General features: G+C 37.0%; 1 protein-coding gene and 1 pseudogene across 7 annotated transcripts; both read left to right on the plus strand.

Moving 5' to 3' along the window:
* The first annotated feature begins 16,192 nt into the window (after positions 1-16,192).
* Positions 16,193-22,452, plus strand: LOC122031089 (pentatricopeptide repeat-containing protein At3g24000, mitochondrial-like). 7 transcript variants are annotated; one of them, XM_042590193.1, is made up of 3 exons: positions 16,193-20,119; positions 20,205-20,280; positions 20,357-22,452. In XM_042590193.1, exon 1 carries the CDS (start codon positions 16,233-16,235, stop codon positions 18,825-18,827), a length of 2,595 nt encoding a protein of 864 aa, XP_042446127.1. In that variant the 5' UTR covers positions 16,193-16,232; the 3' UTR covers positions 18,828-20,119; positions 20,205-20,280; positions 20,357-22,452. The 7 variants fall into 7 exon arrangements, with proteins under 7 accessions (XP_042446127.1, XP_042446135.1, XP_042446111.1 ...); XM_042590201.1 differs by having other exon boundaries at positions 20,360-22,452; XM_042590177.1 differs by having other exon boundaries at positions 16,193-20,114; positions 20,205-20,789; positions 21,055-22,452.
* Positions 19,513-22,452, plus strand: LOC122002581 (annotated as a pseudogene).
* Positions 22,453-23,101: the final 649 nt, after the last annotated feature.

The following is a 23,101-nucleotide window of genomic DNA, read 5'->3' on the forward strand; positions in this document are numbered from 1 at the left end:
TTCGTGGTATAATGTAGCGATAAAAAACTTCTTACTTTGGAGCATCTTCAAGATAGAGATATATTGATGACGCCATTCAAAGGGCCTAGACAAAGTTTAAAAGGTCAGATTCCAAATTTGATGCAAGAATATTGATGATCACTCCTATTTCCTTACCGATTAAGTTCACAATAAGAGATCAAATTAGCTTCTTAGACTTTCATTTCCTTATAGATCAAGTTTACAAACAGAAGATTGTAAATTTGGAGACCGACATGTTTTTACCAAATCAGTAAAGCATGAGAATTTATCGAGCTGAAGCACATGAAAGTGTGCATAAGCATAGTTTTAGATTTATCTGATAGCTAATTAAGAGAAGACAATTAAGTTATCAAAAAAAAATCACTACAAGACAATTCAGATTAACGTCCTAGTTCACGATCGTATTTAAACTCCGAATTAATGTCATAATTAACGATCAAAATAATACTCATCGCTACATAGCGATTTAATAAAAAATTTTGTCATAAATTAACAATATAATAAATTTTGATTGTTAAATTAAAGATTGTTTAAATTTTCGGTCATTATCAATTAAAATTAACCGTTAAATTGCCAATCTGATTAAATTTTTCATCGTATCGTAAATTAATGATAAATTTTAAAATGGATCATTAAATTAGCAATCTATTAAATTTTAAAATCAATCGTTAAATTAATTTTCAAACATAAAATTACTTTATTTTCATTCTTTGCTGCTCACACTCTTTGCCTTCCTCTCAACCCTTCTTATCTGACAGAATCAATAATATAGTTATTAATTTGAATAAATAATAATAAAATGTTTCTAAATTAGAAAATATTTAAATTACCTTTTAAATATATTATTTAGTAGGGCAACTATTTTTTTTTTAAATAAGACAAATAAATGAAATAAATAAAACCTGTATCTAGAATTTAGGAAAAAATGGTTGAATTTAAATTCGATAACTAATGATTTAAATTTTTATTACTATTTTAGCGGTCCAATTTATGTTCGATCACTAAATATTATGTTGTATTAAATAAAAATAATTTAGCATTTTTTACTAAGATATCGAACAATTTAGGATTTATAAATCCTGGCATGTGGAGAAAAAAGACCCAATAAGAACAAACCAAATCAATTTTACCCAATAAGAACTCTAACATACTAAACAAAAGTACCGCAGTAATAAAAAGGTAGATCCGTTACCTTAGCGGCCTCCCTAGTGTCGGCCCCATGAATATAGAGGGATGTTCATGCAGGTACACAGACCATAGGAACATGGCGGGATAAATCTCAGGTCGTCAGTTCTTGAGAATCGACCCCCAGCCATTACGCCAGAGATACCATGCGCCATCCGTCTGCGCTACGCCCTGGGGGCAAGTACCACAGTAATAAAGTATATAGAAATTGTTGATTTCTTAGCGATCAACTAAAGAGAGATGAATAACCTATATAATAAAAATAAATAAAATATTTTTTAAAATTTTACAGATTTATTAGTCTAACACTTGCATATAAAAAAAAAAGAGATTGAAAAAGAAAAGACACAAAAGGATTATTTGATTTGCAATTAAGGGATTGTTAATCCAAGGAAATTGAAGCTCACTGTTTCAGGTGGAGAAGCCTCTTACAATAGTTGAAACACTCAATTACAGAACAAAACTAAAGAGGAATCAATTACAAGTATTGTTCTGATCTTCTGGAACTAGAGCTGTATTTATAGTCCTGGTCGAGGTGCCTGAAGGGTTCTAGGTGTCTGGAGGGGGATAAACTTTTATTCCCATCACAACGGAACACGCCACGCCGCATTTGGATAAAATTGCTGGTCCGAGCGCCCGGACCAGCAAAGTCAACTTCTAGTTGACTTTTTTGTCCGAGTCTTCGGCTCCGGTTCTGTTCGCTTGGGTCCAGATATTCCACTCCGGTTCCGCTCACTTGGATGATTTCAGTCATCCGGAATAAGGTTCACCCGAACCCATTTTCTAGCCTTCTCGAGCAACCTTTCGCTCCGACTTTTCGCCCCTTGGAAATGTCGTGCGCCTCCTTCTTATCTGCTCGTGTACTCTTTCACAGCACCTCGTCTCTCGGACGCACCGAGCTCGTCGGCTCTCTCTCGTGCCACCCTTCTTGCTAGCTGCGTCTTTTGCTCGACTTCCTATGCTCCTAAGTTCCTGCACACTTAGACACAAGAGTTAAACCACAACAAGACGTAACCTGACTTGGTTGATCACATCAAAACTACCTTGGGGTACTAACAATCTCCCCTTTTTGATGTGAGCAACCCCAAGTTAAGTTAAGATAAATTACAAACAAATAATAGTTATAAATATTTGCAAGTACAAAAATTATAAAAAAATTAGACTACCCTCCCCCTAGACTTAATCTTCACTACTCCACCTTTGATCACATTAAAACTTGGGTACTTTAAAATGCTACTTAAAAAGTCTAAACTGAAAAGTCTAAGGGAACACTAAAAAAAACTAGATCTATAAAGTTTTTTTAAAAAAAAAAACTTTAAAAAAATTGCTTAAAAAAATTGAATAGAGAGAAATAGCTCTCAAGATAATTTCTAAATTCAAAAGTATGAAAAAAACATAGAGTAATAATTCATTAAAAAAATTTGGAAAATTTCCTTTAACAGAGAATATGATATACTTTCAAAGAAAAATAAACTTTGCTAAATAATAAAAAAATTTAACATTCAGAAAAATTTAAAATTTTTCCTACAAAAGTGATAAAGTTATATTTCTCAGAAAAATTAACTTCTAATTAATTTCTAATAGAAATTTTGACATTCAAAGCATTAGTTAACAATTGTATCTTCTAATACTTTGAATATGTGAGCATGCATGATCTTTCAAATATTTTATTTTTATTTTTTATTTTCTATTTTTATTTGTTGAGATCTTCTTATGAACTAAAATAAGTTGTCAGGAGGAAGAGACCGTACCTGACTTACCTTGTCGATCCCGTAATCTGAAGCTCCCCCTGAAGTGTTGCTTTCTTCTGATATTGCTCCCCCTTCATCGATGCTCTCGATGCTTATTTCGGGCGAGCTTGCTTCATCTTCATCTTCTTAGTGACTTGCCACTAGCGTAAGTCCGACGAGAGCTTCTATCTCCGATTCGGACGACGTTTCATCCCACGTCACCTTTAGATTTCTATACTTGTCAGTTTGAGCTGGCTTCTTGTTCTTTTCCTTGTCCTTATCCTTGCTCTTCAATTTTGGACAGCTATCTTTCATGTGTCCTTCTTCATTGCAGTGGTAGCATCTTCCTTTTCTTTTTCTTCTTGTACTCTACACTTGATTAAATTTTTTAGTTTTAAATAACTTTTTAATTTTCTTACCATGAGTGTCATTTTGTCGTCATCGAGAGAAAATTCAGAATCTTGTTCATCCATTTTTGCCTTTAAAGCAATGTTGTGCTTTGACTCCTTCAAATATGCACATCTTATTTTATGAGCTTCAAATGTTGAAAATAATTCTTCTAAAGTACTTAATTCTATATCCTTAGATATATAATAAGCATCTACTAATGATACTCATTCAGTAGTCGTAGGAAATATGTTAAGCGCGCACCTTAGCGAATCTCGGTTGCTTACCTTTTCTCTGAGATTCGTGAGTCTGGTGATAAATTCCATTATTCTTGAGTGAAGTGTGCAATGGTTTCTCCTTCTTCTAATTTGATGTTGCTGATATGGTTCCTGAGTAAATCCTGTCTCTTGAGTTTTGCCTCAGATGTTCCTTCGTGTAGTTCCAGGAATTTCTCCCACAACTCCTTAGCAGACTCGTAGGCTCTGATCCGGTTGACTTCTTGTGGTGAAAAGTCTAAGGGAACACTAAAAAAAACTAGATCTATAAAGTTTTTTTTAAAAAAAAAAACTTTAAAAAAATTGCTTAAAAAAATTGAATAGAGAGAAATAGCTCTCAAGATAATTTCTAAATTCAAAAGTATGAAAAAACATAGAGTAATAATTCATTAAAAAAATTTGAAAATTTTCCTTTAATAGAGAATATGATATACTTTCAAAGAAAAATAAACTTTGCTAAATAATAAACAATTTAACATTCAGAAAAATTTAAAAATTTTCCTACAAATAAATGATAAAGTTATCTTTCTCAGAAAAATAAACTTCTAATTAATTTCTAATAGAAATTTTGACATTCAAAGTATTAGTTAACAATTATATCTTCTCATACTTTGAATATGTGAGCATGCATGATCTTTCAAATATTTTTCTATTTTTATTTTGTTGAGATCTTCTTATGAACTAAAATAAGTTGTCAGGAGGAAGAGACCATACCTGACTTACCTTGTCGATCCCGTAATCTGAAACTCCCCCTGAAGTGCTGCTTTCTTCTAATATTGCTCCCCTTCATCGATGCTCTCGATGCTTATTTCGGACGAGCTTGCTTCATCTTCATGGTGACTTGCCACTAGCGCAAGTCCGGCGAGAGCTTCTATCTCCGATTCGGACAACGTTTCATCCCACGTTACCTTTAGATTTCTATACTTGTCGATTTGAGCTGGCTTCTTGTTGTTTTCCTTGTCCTTATCCTTGCTCTTCAATTTTGGACAGTTATCTTTCACGTGCCCTTCTTCATTGCAGTGGTAGCATCTTCCTTTTCTTTTTCTTCTTGTACTCTACGCTTGATTAAATTTTTTTAGTTTTAAATAAAATTTTAAATTTTCTTACCATGAGTGTCATTTCGTCGTCATCGAGAGAAAATTCAGAATCTTGTTCATCCATTTTTGCCTTTAAGGCAATGTTGTGCTTTGACTCCTTCAAATATGCACATCTTATTTTATGGGCTTCAAATGTTGAAAATAATTCTTCTAAAGTACTTAATTCTATATCCTTAGATATATAATAAACATCTACTAATGATACCCATTCAGTAGTCGTAGGAAATATGTTCAGCGCGTACCTTAACGAATCTCGGTTGCTTACCTTTTCTCTGAGATTCGTGAGTCCGGTGATGAGTTCCTTTATTCTTGAGTGAAGTGTGCAATGGTTTCTCCTTCTTCTAATTTGATGTTGCTGATATGGTTCCTGAGCAGATCCTGTCTCTTGAGTTTTGCCTCAGAGGTTCCTTCGTGTAGTTCCAGAAATTTCTCCCACAGCTCCTTAGCAGACTTGTAGGCTCTGATCCGGTTGACTTCTTGTGGTGATAAAACGCACAACAGATGGAACTGTACTTTGTCGTTTGCCACCAAGTCGGCTTGCTCCTTCGTTCATTGGTATTCTTTTTTATCTTCAGGTGCTACAAAACCAAAATTCATTATTAAAAGTAAATCGGAATTTGTCTTAAAGAATACCTCTATCTTTTTCTTCCAACTTGCGAATTCCCCCTCGAACTTCGATGGGTTGATGCTCGGTCCGACCATCTCTTATGCTTCGTTCGACGGTTAGTCCTCCTGAAGCTGTTGGGCTCTAATACCACTTGTTGGTCCCTTGGCAATCAGCTAAAGGGGGTGAATAGCTTGCACAATAAAAACAAACAAAATCTCTTCTCAAATTTTATAGCTTTATTAGTCTAACACTTACATACAAAAAAAAAGAGACTGAAAAAGAAGAGATATAAAAGGGTTACTTGGTTTGTAATTAGGGGATTGCTAATCCAAGGAAGTTGAAACTCACTAACAATCTCCTTTAGGCGGAGAAGTCTCTTACAACAGTTAAAACACAACAATTACAGAACAAAACTAAAGAGGAATCAATTACAAGTGTTGTTCTAACCTTCTGGAATCAGGGTTGTATTTATAACCCTGGTCAGGGAACCTGGAAGGGTTCCAGGTGACTGAAAGGGGATAAACTTTTATCCCTGTAATAACAGAATGTGCCATGTTGTGTTTGGATAAAATTGCTGGTCCAGGTGCTCGGAAGGGTTTCGGGTACCCGGAGATCCAAGCACCTGGACTAGGTCCGGGCGCCCGAACCAGTAAAGTCAACTTCTAGTTGTCTTTTTAGTCCGGGTCCTCTGTTCTGGTTCTGCTCGCTTGGGTCCGGGTCTTCCGCTTTGGTTCTGCTCACTTGGGTAATTTCGACCATCCGGGATAAGGCTCACCCAAATCCATTTTCCGACCTTCTCGAACAACCTTTCGCTCCAGCTTTTTGTCCCTCGAAAACGTCGCGCGCCTCCTTCTCATCTACCTACATACTCTTCCTCAGCACCTCGTCCCTCGGACACACCGAGCCCGTCGACTCTCTCCCGTGCCGTCCTTTCTCGCTAGTTGCGTCTTTCGCTCGACTTCCCTAAGTTCCTGTACACTTAGACACAAGAGTTAAACCATAACAGGACCTAACCTGACTTGATTGATCACATCAAAACTATTTTGAGGTACTGATACAAACAATCTAAAATTTCTTATTGAACTAATTCATATTAGTGACAATAGAGTCCTCTTAGTTATCATGTAAATTCATTATCTGCTTTAGACAAACTGTGGACGGAACTTTAGATTGACACATTATTCTCAAATCAAAAGACATTTTTCATATGTATTATTTTGTTAGGTTATGGTATCCTACAGTTATATATGAATTTAATCTGATTCAACCAAGATGATCAAATTGCAAATGGAAATGAATTGATCGGCAGCTTATTCAGGGTGTTCTCATAAAAGAAAATAGACAACTTGAAAACATGAAACAGTGATAGAAAGGTAATAACCTAACTCCAAACTTATTAAATTATTCAATCTCTAGGAAATATTGTTATTCGTCAGAAACCTAGTGTACAAGTCAAGACAAAAGAGTGAGAGGAATCACCTCGGTTTCTAGTTTTGTTATATAAGCTATCAGTGTGGTCTTATCATTGTCCTCGAGAGGAGTCTCCAGTGCCATCCCTACCGACCATGGGCTCGCGAGTTAAACCCTAATCGGTGTCGGTGAGCTTGGAGAGAGTGAGAAAGGGCTTTGGCTCGTGAGCTAAATCCTAGATCGGTGTGGTTGATCTCGTCGACAGAGAGAAAGAGAGAGAGAGAGAATGGACTTTGGCTCACGAGCTAACCCTAGATCAGTGCCATCGAGCTCGTCGAGAGAGAGAGAGAGAGAGTGAGTGTGAGTGAGTATTTTTAATCCTAAAATAACCTAAAATAATAGTTGCATCTTTTTCTATCGGTGTAATTTCCAAGTTTATGTAAAATCCTATAAAGTATCATCTTGGAGAAGCTAAAAGGATTTTATGCTATATTACTAGAACTATGAATTATGGAATTTGGTATACTAGAGTTTCAAAATTTAATCTTTGTTGATTCACTGATAGTAATTAGGCAAGTTCAGTGGATTATCGAAAGAGTACCTCAACTAGTATTTTTAATCTTGAATCGGGAGCAATTTCATGGAGTTCAAAAAAGCAAGCTACTATAACCTTATCCTCTCAGAAGCAGAATATGTAGTAGCAACTTTAACAGCATGTCAAGCAATTTGGGTTAGAAAATTACTTATAGATCTTCACCGACAACAAAAAGATGCAACTATTATTTTTTGTAATAGCAAGCCAACAATTACAATGATAAAAAAATTCACGGTTCCAGCAATACAACAACAACAACAACACCAAGCCTTATCCCACTAGGTAGGGTCGGCTATATGGATCCTTTTATGCCATTGAACTTTATCTCCTACTATATTATTATCTATACTTAAATAAATTTATCTTATTTTATTGTTGGTAACCAAGTCTTTTTTAGTATTCCTCTTCCTCGTTTGATATTTGTACTTGTCATAGTTTCACATGGCCTAACTGGAGTATTTATTGGTCGTCTAAGTACATGCCCGTACTATCTTAAACATGTCTCTTAAAGTTTTTCCTCAATAGATGCAACTCCAACTTTCTCTCTAATGCTCTCATTTCTTATTCTGTAAATTCTCGTATGTCTACACATCCATCTTAATATCCTCATCTCTATAACTCTCATCTTCTACTCATGTGCTCGAGTTATAGCTTAACATTCAGTTACATATAACATAATAGGTATAAGTGTAGTTTTGTAGAATTTTCTTTAAGTTTTAAAAGTACTTTACAGTCACATAAAACACCCGACACTCTCCTCTATTTTAACCGTCTTGTTTATATTTTATGTAAGACATCTCTCTCAATCTCTCCATCATTTTACAAAAATGATCCTAAATATCTAAAGCTCTCAGTTCCAGATAACTCATCATCTCTTATTTTAACAATTGTCTCATTATGCCTAATTTTACTAAACTTAAATTCTATATATTTTGTCTTTATTCTACTAAACCTAAAACCTTTCTCTTCTAGTGTTTCTCGCCAAGATTCTAGTTTAGCGTTTACTCTTTCTCATGTTTGATCTACCAAAATAATATTATCTATAAACAACATATACCACAACACTGTGTCTTAAATGTGTGCAGTGAGTTCGTTCATAATTAGTATAAAGAGATAGGGGCTTAGAGCTGATTCTTGATATAACTCTATCTTTATTGGAAATGCTTCAGCTATTCTGCCTGAAGTGTTTTCTCTAGTCATTACATCCTCATACATATCCTTAATTAGTTCAATATATGCTACGCTAACACCTCTCTTTTCTAGAATTCTCCATATAATTTCTCTTAGGACTCTTATCATAAGTTTTTTTTAAGTTAATGAATATCTTCTATAGATCTTATTTTTGCTCCCGATAGTTTTCAATTAATTATCTAAGAAGATGTATATCTTCTATTATCGACTTTCCAGGTATAAATCCAAATTGATTTTTAGTCATCATAGTCTCTTTTCTTAATCTTTTTTTCTATTACTTTTTTTTTCAAAATTTCATTGTAAGACTTGTTGGGATCCTTGGAGGGCGGTAAGAGAGATATGTGAATAACCTGAAAAAGAAAACAATACCTTTCTCGTTCTTTCAACTCTAATTAAAAGTAATAATAATGATAAATTAAAATAACGACTATAAAGAAGAGGCACAAGGTTTACTTGGTTATAATTTAGATGGTTGTTAATCCAAGGCAAGTGAAGGCATAATAAAAATCTCCTTTGATGAAGGTCAAGAAGCCTCTTACACTCATTGAAAATCTCAAACAGTTGCTAGGAAATGATTACAAGAGTTGATACTAAAGTTGTTATCTATTTCCTAGCTCCAGGAGCGTTTTTATAGCTCTTGGGAAACTCTATCTGTGGGTGGAAGGCGCCTCCAACAAGCTAGAAGGCGCCTCCAGTGAAGCGCCAAGGGATAAAGCTTTATCCCTTGGCAACGGTAAAATTATCCTGATCGAAGGCGCCTTTCATAGGACTGGAAGGCGCCTTCATACTGTTCATCGAAGGTGCCTTCCACGGTGAAGGTGTGGAGGTGCCTTCAATTCACTTTGAAGGCTCCTCCAGTAGCAATTCCGACATCCTTTCACTCTTCTACTGCTCCGATCGTCTAGGTGATCGCGACCATCGGAAATAGGGCTCACCCGGACCCATTTTGCGATCTTCTCCTCGAGTAGGCTTCTGCTCTGACTTCTCGTCCCTCGGAACATCGCACACATCCTTTTCGTCCACCTGTGTACTCTTTCGCAGCATCTCGTCCCTCGAATGCACCGAGCCCGTTGACTTCCTTCTCATGTCATCGTTCTCGTTAGTTGCGTCTTCCACTTGACTTCTTGTGTTCCTAAGCTCTTGCACACTTAGACATAAGGGTCAAATACAATAGGACCTAACTTAATCTGGTTGATCACATCAAAACTACCACGGGGTTTCAACAATCTCCCCCTTTTTGATGTGCATCAACCCAGGTTCAAGTTAGAGTAAAAATAATGCAATAAAGTATTGTAAAGAAATTACAATAATAACATTTTAGGAACATTAAGCATAATGTTGTAAAATTCAAAATTTTAAAATCTCACCCTAAAATCTCCAAAATTTTAAAATCTCCTACTTGTACATATTCCTTCTCCTTTGATCATATTAAAAAATAGGAAAAATAACATAAGAAATTAGAATATTTTGAAATTAATTTTGAGGGGTACTTAATAAAATAGTAAATAGAATGGTTAAAAATTTTCATAAATCCATACTTTATAAAAACGAAAAAAATATTTTGTAAAAAAAAATCTAACTTGTTAACAAATTATAATAGTAAATCGTTTTAACAGTTAGTCAATTAAATATTTGTTTCAATAATTGGCTTCCAAGCTGTGGTGAGACACTAAACTTTCATAGATATTGGAGCAACAACCACTTTTTTAGACAAAGTCTTTTAAAGAAATTAATATTTAATTTTCTTTCTTGCATTCAACCCTTTTAAAAAGAATTTTACTCTAAGTATGTTTTTGGAACCCAATATAAGTTCCTACCTACTAGTTAATTAAAAATGGGAGGGGGGGGGGGGGGGGGGGGGTACATAATTTTTAGGAATATTCCTACCCCTGGTGATGTCTAATATATCAGTTTAGTCTACCATATTTTATAGATTTTGGTTTTTTTGACAATTATTCAAATTCAAGCATACATGGTCATTCTTCAAACTTTTGACTTGAGTTTTTAATTTATCGTTTTCTAATTTCAAATTATCATACATTTCTAAGGGACATGAATTTGCTAAGTTTAATTTTAAGTTAGTATTTTCTTTTTCTAATTTGCACAAATTTTTAGAAAGTATTTTGATAAAATTAAAAGACTGTTCGGGAGATAGTGCACGATCTCACTTACCTCGTGATCTGACGCTCTCCCTTCGTCGCAGCTTCCTCTGAGGATTCTCCCCCAATGTCGATGCTCATTTCTGAGCTGTTTTCATCTTCTTGATGGCTTGCCATTAGGGCTAGTACGGAGAATGCCTCGATCTTGGACTCAGAGAATGATGATTCGTCCCATGTGACCTTCAAGTTATTATTACTTTGGTCTGTTGCCTTTGTCTTTCTCCTTGTACATGTTCTTCAATTTTGGACAATCATCCTTGATGTGACCTTCTTCGTTGCAGTTGTAACATCAAACCTCCCTTTTGTTCCGATAATATTTTCTTGACTGCGATTTAAATTTATTAGTTTTAATAAATTTATTAAACTTTCTTACTAGTAGCGCCGCTTCATCTTCGTCGATTGACGCTTCGGAATCAGGATCTTCCATCTTGTCTTTCAAGACAAGATCGTTGTTCGACTTTTCAATTTCTTTTGAATCTGCACATCGAGTTTCGTGAAATTCAAAGGTAGAAAATAAATTCTCTAGTGTACTTACCTCGAAGTCCTTAGAGATGTAGAATGCATCTACTAAAAATGACCACTCTGGAGTTCTCGGGAAGGCGTTGAACGCGTACCGAATTGAATCTCGGTTTGTTACTGTTTTTCTGAGATTGTTGAGCTGAGTGATGAGCTCTTTGATCCGTGCTTGGAGTTGTGCTACCTTTTCTCCATTGTTCATTCGTAGGTTTGTCAGCTGGGTTCGGAGGATGTCTCGCCTTACCAATTTTACTTTAGAAGTGCCTTCATGGAGTTCCAGGAACTTCTCTCATAGCTCTTTGATGGAGTCGTAGCTATTGATTCGATTGACTTCCTAGGGCGGAAGGACACTAAGTAGATGGAATTCTACCATTCGCCACGAAGTCAGCTTGCTTCTTCTTCATTCACTTATATTCTTCTTTGTCTTTCGAAACTGCAAAACCATATTTCATGATTAACAAAATTTCAAAATCCATTTTAAAGAACACCTCCATCCGACGTTTCCATTGCGTTAAGTCTCCCTCGAATTTTTGTGGGTGAATGCTTGCACTGGCCATCATCTCATTGCTTCAATTGGCAGTTAGTCCTTCTGAGGCGTCCTGACTCTGATATCACTTGTTGGGACCCTTAGAGATCGGTAAGAGAGAGATGTGAATAACCTGAAAAAGAAAACAATATCTTTCTCGTTCTTTTAACTCTAATTAAAAGCAACAATAATGATAAATTAAAATAACAACTAGCTAGAAAGAAGAGACACAAGGTTTACTTGGTTACAACCTAGATGGTTGTTAATCCAAGGCAAGTGAAGACGCAATAAAAACCTCCTTCGTTGAAGGCGGAGAAGTTTCTTACACTCGTTAAAAAACTCAGACAGTTGCTAGGAAATGATTACAAAAGTTGATACTAAAGTTGTTATCTATTTTCTAACTCCAGGGGCCTTTTTATAGCTCCAGGTAGGACTTCAAATGAATCGAGCCGGCTTGCGAGCTTTTCGAGCCGGCTCAAAAAATATTCGATTCGTATTCGAATTTATCGAATTCGAGCCGAACTCGAACATGTTCGAACTTTTTTTCGAGCCGAACTCGAGCCCAAATTATATTGTTTGAGTCGCTCGCGAGCTTTAATATTTATTAATATAATTTAAATATATATTAAATAAATAAATTTCGAGTCTTTCGAACTTATTTTCGAGCAATAATTCGAATAGTTCGCGAACATGTTCGAATATTTCGAGCCGAACTCGAACTCGAGCCCTAATTCGAAACAAACTCGAACAAAATATTTTGAATTTTTCGAGCTTCGAATCGAGCTCAAACTCGAATATATCTATTTCGAGCCTTAAATTTTTCTGCATATTCAGCTCGATTCGATTTGTTTACACCCCTAGCTCCAGGGGCCTCCAGCAACAATTCCAGTCTCCTTTCGCTCTTCTGCTGCTCTGATCGCCTGGGTGATCGCGACCATCCGAAATAGGGCTCACCCGAACTCATTTTTCGGTCTTCTCCTCGAGCATGCTTCCGCTCTGGCTTCTCGTCCCTTGGAGCGTCGCACACGTCCTTCTCGTCCGCCGGTGTACTCTTCAGTAGCACCTCGTCTCTCGGATGAACCATGTTCGTCGGCTCCCTTCTCGCTAGCTGCGTCTTCCGCTCGACTTCTTGTATTCCTAAGTTCCTGCACACTTAGACACAAGGGTTAAACACAATAGGACCTAATTTAACCTGGTTGATCACATCAAAACTACCACGGGGTTCTAACATGACTCATTAGTTTAATACTCATATAGTTTACATAATTTTATATGTCTCCCTTGTTTTTATATAAGGGAATTAGAGTGCTTATCCTTCATTGATCATATATTTATTTTATTTTTAATATCATATTAAATAATTTTATAAATCATGTAAAATATTATAAAATTCTTTTTTAAACCGTTCAAATAGTGTAGAATTCTTTTAGCTGCTCCAAGATAATGCTTCGTAAGATTTTGCATAGATCAATTAGGGATGATTTTGGGTTGGAATTTTATCCTTCATAAGCAAACTAATCCTTAATTGAGGAGAGGGGATCGTCACTTCTTACGTTCATTTTACATGGTGAACTGTGAGCCAAAAATGGGAGTGTATAAGCTTTAATTGATGGGTAGCTACCATTAACTCTGTCTAAAGCATTTTGGAATAGTAGTTCGACTGAGCAAAACTAATGAGTCAGCTGATCTCTCATCTTGGTGGATTATGAGATATCCTATTAATTGTAAATAATGATAACAATTGACGGCACGTACACATGATTTTCACTATCATATTATGTAAAAATCATATATGAAGTTGCTCTATTTTGATGATTATTTAAAATGTATTATTGATTGGTTAATAATATAATTACAATTAATTATTTGCTTCTGCTTAAGGCAACCATTTCTACATTTTGTATGCAGGTTGGAACTCTCTTAAATGCCAAGGATGCAAGAAAAGCTGTTCAAGCTGTAGCTGGGTTGATGAGTCCTGATACAATAATGGTACGAGTTAATGGCCATCCAATGCCAATGAATTAGGTGTCATTTCTATATTGCATTGGATAAATGTTTGGCTGTTGTTGGATTGGAATTGCATTATTCTAAATTCTCTATTATCATGTAATTAAATGGAAGTTTTCATTACCTTCAAAAACTGGCGTATAATTTTCCCTCTTGATATTCTCATATATTCATGAACTATGCTTCAAAAGAAGAGTTGACACCATTATCCTAGATGATAAGGTTTAACAAAAAAAAAAAAAAAAGTCTGCTTGTAGTTAGTTGATCCGATCCATGAAACTTATTGATGGATCTCCTATCTTTTGATATATAGTTTCAGATATTTTTTCATGGTTAAGATTATTGAAATATATATCGGCGACTTTGGCTACTTGAGTGAGTCGTGTAGTTAGGTTGTCTATTGTTATTATCTTTCATTGTATTTTTATTTTAATCATGTGGGCTACTTATCATCCTACATGATTATATATATATATATATATATATATGCTTCCAGCTATGTGAGTTGTAGATATTATACTTGGATAGTCATGTGGGTATATATCGAGGTTTGAGATGTTAATCATTTGAATAAGAGATATAAACAGTTGTCATGAGTGAAAACTAATAATTTATCCTTTTGAGACACAGTTAGATTACTAGGAAAATAAATATTATATTTCTCTTTATTCCGAGTAGACCTTTGAGATATTATGTAGTTTTAGAGATATGGATCATGTGTATGACAGATAAATACCTATTGGTGGGTTGTTTTTGCATGATTAGCATGAAGTATTTTATTTTAACATAAAATACTTCATGTTAAAATAAGGAAAAATTTACATATAGTCCATATTAGCAAATAAAACTTTGCATGCAGTCTCATTGGTAAAAATCTTTGTTTCCACTCCCTAATCAAACATATTTATCTAATTTCTCCTGATATTTTTATTTATAAAAAGTCAAAAAATAAGTATAATTCTTCTTAAATTTAGTACATTAAACAAGAATCTAGCATATTTTCTATTAAATTGAGCACGATTCTTTTTCTACCTCAATTGGATGGAAAATATACTTGATTTTATTTAAATGATACTCAATTGGATGGAAAATATATTAGATTTTCTTTAAATAGTGCTTAATTTAGTAGGAATTATATTAAACAGGAAAAAAGCCGTGCTCAATTTAATATAAAATATACTCGATTTTAGTTTAAAGTGTTGAATTTAATAGAAATTATACTCGTTTTTAGACTATTTGTACCTAAAAAATATAAGGGACAATTTAGATAGAAAATATACTCGATTCTAGTATAAAGTGCTGATTTTAAGAGGAATTATACTCATTTTAATATATTTTTCCACCTCAATTGAATGAAAAATATATTAGATTTTTCTTAAATGGTACTCAATTAGATGGAAAATATACTAGATTTTCTTTAAATTGTGTTGAATTTAAGAGAAATTATATTAAGCAGGAAAAAAATAGTGCTCAATTTAATAAAAAATATACTCAATTTTAATATAAAGTACTTATTTTATTTTAAGAGAAATTAATGTTAGTGTTAATTAATTATATGTTAATGTCACAAAATAACCATTTTCTTACTCTAGTTCTTGGCATAGAGACATGTTTTATTAATATTTTAGCAACTTGATTAGGATTATATTAGAAAAAATGAATTAAATTTATTTTGTCCATTAATATATTTTCTTCTGCTTTTTTTTCCTCCCTCTCTCTAGAGATATTCACTGATCCGGAGCAAAAGACTCGGCCAAACTCCAAACTTAACCATTCCTCCTCCCTTTAAGTAGCCTCCACCCTTTCCCTCCCTCACCCACCTCATCCCACGTATTATACTCTCCGGTGGTCAAGAAATAACTCTGGGCCGCTGCAAACGTTAAGCCGACGACGATGGCTGCCTCCCTCAAAGCGGCCGTCGTCCTTGTGCTTCTCGTCTGCACGGTATTCATCGAATTAAGCTCTGTTCCGGCAGAGGCTCGCCCCGTGCCTGCCACTGCAGGGACGGCGAGGATGGCCGTCGAGGCTGTGCCGGAGAACCATGGAGTGACTGCGGAGCTCGTGTCTGAAGCCGCCAGCCAAGAGGAAGATGATGAGGCCTTTGAATTCGACCAGGAACTAGTCGTGTTAGGTCATTGAACGTTCTCCTAATGCACTGTACAATTAATTGAAAACATTTTGGTGATCCAATTTGTGACATCATTATTTTGAAGAAGCGTATCGATAAATAAAATTTTTTCTATAATATAATTTCATGAATATACAAAATAGCCTCCTCGGGAAGGTGTGATGGTTAAGACATGGGGTATTATCATACGAGATCTTAGGATCATAACCAAGCATAACCTTCTTTTTGGAGGCGAGCGAATCACTTTTTATCACATGAATGTACAAAATAAAACTGGGGCGTTGATCATGTGATCAACGGCCACGCTCTGCCTGTCCGTTGTTAACTAGCAAACGTCCGTCCGTTAATTTGTAGATAAAGTTCACATTTTTTTTCCTTGAAGCCGGCGCCGCTGCCGCATGACTGTAATCCGATCCCTCCTCTCGCCGGCGGGTTATTCCCCTCCACCTGTTCGACGAAATGCGCGACCGGAAGCCGGCGAACTCAGAGGCCGCTCTTACCTCTCGTATCTCGTTCTCGATAGAACCAGGCGCGGCGAGCTCCCGCAGGCGCTCGAGCTCTTCCTCCAGCTCCAGCGCTCTGGTTGGTCGGCCGATGAGTTTGCCCTCGCTAGCCTCCTCAACTCATGCTCCGCTCTCCCTGGCGTGCGGCGACTCGGGGAGCAGCTCCATGCTAAGTCCGTGCGCGCCGGTCTCTCTTCCGAGCGCGGCGTCCGCACTTCCCTCGTCGCGATGTACTCCGCCGCCGGCCGATTGGTCGACGCCCGCCAGGTGTTCGACGAAGTTCCCATGATCGAGGAGGCCGATGTCCCGACGTGGAACGCCGTCATCTCCGCCTACGCCTTCCATGGTTCGTTCCTAGATTGCTTCCTCTTGTTCCGAGCCATGCTCGAGCTGGCTCACTTGGTGCCTACCGATGCGACCTTCGCGATCCTCATCAGCGCGTGCGTGGCGAGCCAACAGGTTGCGATCGGAAAGGTGATACATGCGATGGCCCTCAAGAACCAGTCGCTCGATGCGACCAAGACACTCAATTCTCTCATCTCCATGTACGCAAAATTGGGCTTTTGGGGAGATGCCATGAAAGTTTTCGATGCAATGTGTCCCAAGGATGTTGTTTCCTGGAACGCCATCATCTCAGGCCTTGAACAAAATGGTGAATTCGAGGCGGCAATCTCGATTTTCCGCAGAATGTCTGTGAGTCCAAACAGGATTACCTGTCTCAGCTTGCTCAGCGCAATAGCTTCTGTCCCGTCTCTGAGGTTGGGGAAGGAGGTTCATGCTTGGTTAATCAGATCAGGCCTCAATTCGGAAACAGCTATAGGCAATTCACTGATCGCGATGTACGGGAAGTGCAGCGACGACGTCCAGAAAGGAAGGTTGATTTTTGAGATGCTGCCTTGTCCTGATGTTATTAGCTGGAACTCTATGCTCTCTGGTTATGCTCAAAACGGTGAGTTCATTAGCTTCTACAAAGTGTTTGAAGAAATGCAGAGCTCAGGATCAAGCCCTGACTTGCATACTCTGACCATTCTACTATGTGCACTGTCACCCGATTCATTGGTGTCTTGTAAGCTTGGAAGAGAAATTCATGGCTATCTGCTGAGACGAGAAGCTGAGCTGCCAGTTTCGTTGTCTGTGTGCAATGCATTGCTAACTATGTATTCGAATTTCGGTCGGATTTGTGATGCAGAGAAGGTCTTTAAGGGTTTGAATGAACTGGATTCCTTCACTTTCAATTCCATGATTGATGGGCTCTCTAACAATGACTTGTGTCATGATGCTATGGCACTCTTTGTGGAGATGCACAGGCAAGGATTTCCATTAGAGTCCTCAACCTTGTCGATTGTTCTTACAGTTTGCAGCAAAATGGTCTCCGTCGAATTAGGAAAACAGCTTCATGCATTTGCGGTAAAGCAATGTCTCCATGCCTCAATTGTTTCACAAAGTGGCTCCTTGTCCGTTGACAATGCACTCGTCTCCATGTATTCGAAGTGTGGTAGCTTGAATGATGCAATTCGAGTGTTTCAAAGGATGGAGAAAAGGGATGTGGTCTCTTGGACAGCCATGATCACAGGATGTGCGCAACATGGAGCGGCTAATGGGTCATTTGAATTCTTTGGTGAAATGAGAAACAGTGGCATTTATCCCAATTCAATCACTTATCTCGGTTTACTTACTGCTTGTGCACATGCTGGCCTAGTCGAAGAAGGGAAGCAATATTTTGGTTTGCTGATAAAAGAATGTAAATGCCAACCTAGCATCGAACATTATGCTTGTATGGTGGATTTGTTTGGTCGATCCGGCCAGTTTCAGCAAAGTGAAGCTATGGTTCAGTTGGCAACTTCTCGTATGAAGCAAAATAGCGAATCTTGTTTACGACTATGGAAAGTGTTGCTTGGGGCTTGCCACTCGCATAGGCAACTTGATCTTGGCATTAGCATTGGATCAAGGATTTTGGATTCCAACCCGGACGATGAAACTACTCATGTTCTTCTTTCCAATCTGTATGCCGCGTTTGGCTTGTGGCACGATGCAATATCGATACGGAGGCTGATGAAGGAAAAAGGGCTAAAGAAGGAGGCCGGATGTAGTTGGGTAGAGACCGGAAACAGGAAGCATGTTTTCGTAGCTGCTGATGATTTCCATGAGAACAGGAAGGAGATCTATGAGAAGCTTGACGAGTTGGACAATAAGTGTAGAAGAATCGGGTATGTCCCCGCAACGAAATATGTTCTCCATGATGTCGACAAGCTTCAGAAAGAGGCAATCCTAAGAAACCATAGCGAGAGATTGGCTGTATCGTTTGCATTGCTATCCTCAGCAAAGACGAAAGGAGTCGTCCGTGTGATTAAGAATCTCCGCGTGTGTGAGGATTGCCATAATTGGATGAAGTTTGCTAGCAAAGTTGAGGGCGTAGAGATAGTCCTAAGAGATTCGAGAAGGTTTCATTCTTTCATAGAAGGAAAATGTTCTTGTGGCAATTATTGGTAACTATGCGGATTGAGCTTTCATAGTATTCAAGGAAGTGCAACAACAATAGAAATCCAGCCTTTGTGGTCATACCAAAGAAAAAAGAGGGAAGGAGAAGAACTTAAATCAACTATTGATTTTTGAAAATATTTTAATTAATTAATTTATTTATTTATTATTATTTTGTTTTTGCATCAATGCAGCTTATATGATACAATTATTAGGTCGGCCCAATAGTATCTGAGGGTGAGATCCGGTGTACTTGATTGTTATTGGGCCATCCGAATATTGTATTGCTACTGCAAGTATATATTACTACAATGCGCAAGGGAAGGGGTCGAATCTGTGTCGGGAACTTCGGATGGGATCTTCCTTGCTGCGAATCCCTTTCCGGGTTTTGGTTTTGCGAAAACTTACGGTGTTGGGGAATTTCTTGGAGTTGTGTTCATAGATGTAGAGTTAGAGTTTAGTGCATTTTATTAGGGGGTCAAACGTAGATTTGGGATTTCAAAATTGGGTGGCATGTCCTTAGTTTTTTATTTTGAATAGGGGGCAAATGCCAAGAAATTACGACTTTTAATCGACTCCTATAAACGTATCTTCTTTGATGAATTTAGTGACTTAAAATTTCATGTGTACTAGATCTTTATTTTTTTCATTATTATTATTACTGCTGCAGGAAGAACATAGTGTACATATTTGATGGATGATAATTGTTCCAATGGACAGGCCATCGGCTCCCTCATCTTGGGAGCTTGCACAATGGCTTCTTAAAAAGCTATAAACTTGCATCTCGATACCTTGTTTGGCTCGTGGTTTTTAGGTTTAGCAATTGCACTAATATTTGCTCCAGCTGCTACTGTTATCAATCTCGATAGTTTTCAAAATGAAGCATGCTAAAATTTATCTAGTCTTACTGCATTGTCTATGTTGCTGAATGTCTGTTCTTTCTCTTCATCTGACCTAAGTAATACCTTGTTCTAATTTTCTCTTTGATCATGCATGCTTGTTAAGATTCTTCACATAGCCCCCTTCCAGGTATGATCTTACGTTGACTTGTATTTATGTACCTCGTCATCTCTATATTTGACCATTTACATTAGATTCTTTGACATCTTAAGTTGAACATCAAATATACAAGTATAAAAAGGGCAGCCCGGTGAATGAAGCTACTGTCGATGCAGGGTCCAGGGAAGAGTATATTGTATGCAGTCTTACCTCTATTTGCAAGAGGCTATGTCCTTGATTCGAACCCGTGACGTCTAAGTCACATAGCAACAACTTTACGGTTGCACCAAGACTCTCAAAGTCAGGTCCTTACTAAATTGTTGCTAGTATCAAATTAATGTTCTTTGTATATATGTTACAATTTTTTTTTTGTGCAAATTCTCCATGCAGAATATTGAGCTAGAGAAAGGATTGCAAAGATCAGTTCAGTCAATGTTCCTTCAAACCCCAATGCATGGCTTCTAATGTGAGAGAACTATGAAACTATAATTTTTGAAGATCATGATTTTTCGGAAAAGCGTGATATTGAGTATATCCTTTAGCAGCTTCACTACAAAAGGATTGAAGAGTTTAGGCACCACATAAATGCTGCAGAATCTGCTGGATCTACTACCTCTTCCAGTGCAAAACCTATTGTTTGTTCTGATAAAGTGAAGAAAATCCATGTTGTCTTCAAAAGCTTCCTGATGGAAGCAACTGGATTTTACCATGATCTGATATTGAAAATCAGGGTAAAATATGACCTACCTTTGAGCTTTTTTAATGAGAGAACTGACAGCGAAATTGTTTTGACAAAAGATGAGAAGAAATTGGCTGAGATGAAGAAAGGACTTATGTCTTGTCACCGTTGTCTGATATACTTAGGAGACCTTGCACGTTACAAAGGACTATATGGGGAGGGAGACTCCGTTGGTTGTGATTTTGCAGCTGCTGCTAGTTATTATATGCAGGCAACTTGCATGCGTCCTTCAAATGGTAATCCACATACCAAGTTAAGATCATTGTTAATTCGTGAGCACTTTTATTATCGTCGCCCTTGGCTTATCATTGCATAGAGCAATTAATTTTTTTGGATCTTGTAAACTTACACCAGTTGGCAATACTTGCTTCCTACTCGGGTGATGAGTTATTGGCAATCTACCATTACTTTAGAAGTCTGTCCATTGATATTCCATTTTCAACAGCCCGAGATAACATGATCATCGCTTTTGAGAAGTTTTTTTTTTTTACTTCTTGCAAGTTACAACTATGGAATTCTCAAGGAAACATGCCTATGGAAATGATGGGGGCAAGGACAAATTATCTCGTGTCCAGAGGATTCTAGCTGCTGGTAGAGCTATTGCAAATATTGTTGCAGTTAATCAGCAGAGAATAAATATTGATCCAAGCCTGAGGAAATTTGTAATGTGCAAAGAGCGATGGTGGCCGTATTGACTCTACCCTTTCAAGCTCGTCTCATCCAACTGTTATGGAAGAGGAGGGAAGTCAAATTGAGAGCATTGGTGATATTGGGATAGTGCCAAATCCATCTGGTCTAGGGTTTTCACAAACTAAGACATGATCTTGTGTGGAAGGAGAAGAAGAGGAAGAAGAAATTGTTTTCATTCCTACAGTTTCTGACAAATACGAAGATCTGAATGCTTTCAGATTGAGTACTTTTGATATATTCAACCCCCAACATGTATCATCTGCAGGTGGTTGGATGACACATGCTCATCCATTTTCTGTTCCTTTTGATGGTGCACCAACATCAACTGTTTCAAATGTGAGTTTGAATCTGCATCCATCTATCGATCCTATCATGCAGCTTCCTTTGCAGCATTTTAACCCTTCTTTGAGATGGTTTGCAAAGCAAGATGAATTCCTTTCAGATGGACTAAGAAATATGAACACGAATGGAAATTTATATATGAATAGCCAGATGTTGCAAGAATGTTCAAGTAACTTACAGCAAAATACACTTTTACCCGGAGTTTGTTTTCCTGCCATTCTAAATGCTAACAGCGCACACTCTAGTCAAACTAAATCATCAGAGATTTTCTTTTCGTCCCCACTTGATGCTCTCTTGCATTCAGGAGCAGCATCCGATGGAAGGACCTTAAAACATTCGGCACCCTTACCATCACTTAGAAAAGATTATGTAAATCGTCCAGTTAGTCAGTTGGGGCCACCTCCTGGATTTGGCCATATTCCTTCAAAGCAGCAGGAGGAAGCAATTGCTAATTCTTATCCAAGGGAACAGCAGCCAGAGCTTGATGATTACAGCTGGCTAGATGGCTATCAATCTTCATCTTTTAAGAGCATAGGGACTGTAAACTCACTTGATCAACATTACTACTGCGTTTACAAATGTTTCTAGTTTTCCATTTCTGAGGAAACAGGATTCCAGTAAACCGGCCCAGACAATTGATGGGCAAAAGTGGCAAGATCTTCAGGTTTTTAAGCAACTCAAAGCCCTTACTAGGCAGAAACTTGAGCAATCAAGTCAACAGCACACTCTGCTGCCTGAACGACGTCAAGCGTAATCTCTTTTGATTTAACTGGTACTTTGTAAGATTTTGTAATGTCTAAAATTGCAATATATGTTTCAGAACTTTCATGTGTTTATCTAACCTATATGTTATTGAGTTTCCATTTATTTGAAGGAACTTAGCATTGGCAATTGAATTTTTTCATTAGTTATTGAACATTTTTGGTGCAACCATGCGAACCCAGTGTTATTTTAGCATGCCTATTGAGCTGGGCTAACTGGTCCTGGTGTAAGCTATTTTATATTTATGTGGGTTGGTATAAAATTTATAATATACCATCTTCTTACTGCTGAAATTTCTTGATTCTATTTGGTTATTTGAGCAAACATTTTCTTGTTTTTTTTTGTTAGTATTAGTTGCAATTCTTTTGCTGAGTTGTAAAAAATTATATTCCCTTTATTTTTACAGCTTTATATTGAAAACTTACCTTAAAAATTTCTCATTTCTCATTTCTCATTTCTCAACCCCAAAGCATCACTATCTTTGATAGCGACCTGTTCATGTTTGTCAATCATTTCATCCCACAATAACCTTCACCAAGTTATACGAGTGTAAAGGCACTTTAACAATCTTGAGTTAAATGTATACAAGAATATCATTTTAGTTAATTTCTTATACAAATTTGTTTGAGATGTGTTAATAATTGCAGGGAGTGATCGAGTGCAAAAGAATCACAATAGAGCTAGTTTTAGCAAATCAACCACAACATTGTTATTAGGATTGTCATTTTGCCATGTGTGTAGACTTGTCGCACCT

Source organism: Zingiber officinale, chromosome 1A (genome assembly GCF_018446385.1).
Source record: "Zingiber officinale cultivar Zhangliang chromosome 1A, Zo_v1.1, whole genome shotgun sequence".
Classification (NCBI taxonomy): domain Eukaryota; kingdom Viridiplantae; phylum Streptophyta; class Magnoliopsida; order Zingiberales; family Zingiberaceae; genus Zingiber; species Zingiber officinale.

Coding starts and splice junctions, on each gene's coding strand:
- LOC122031089 (XM_042590167.1), top strand. CDS start 16,233: ATGACTGTAATCCGATCCCTCCTCTCGCCGGCGGGTTATTCCCCTCCA.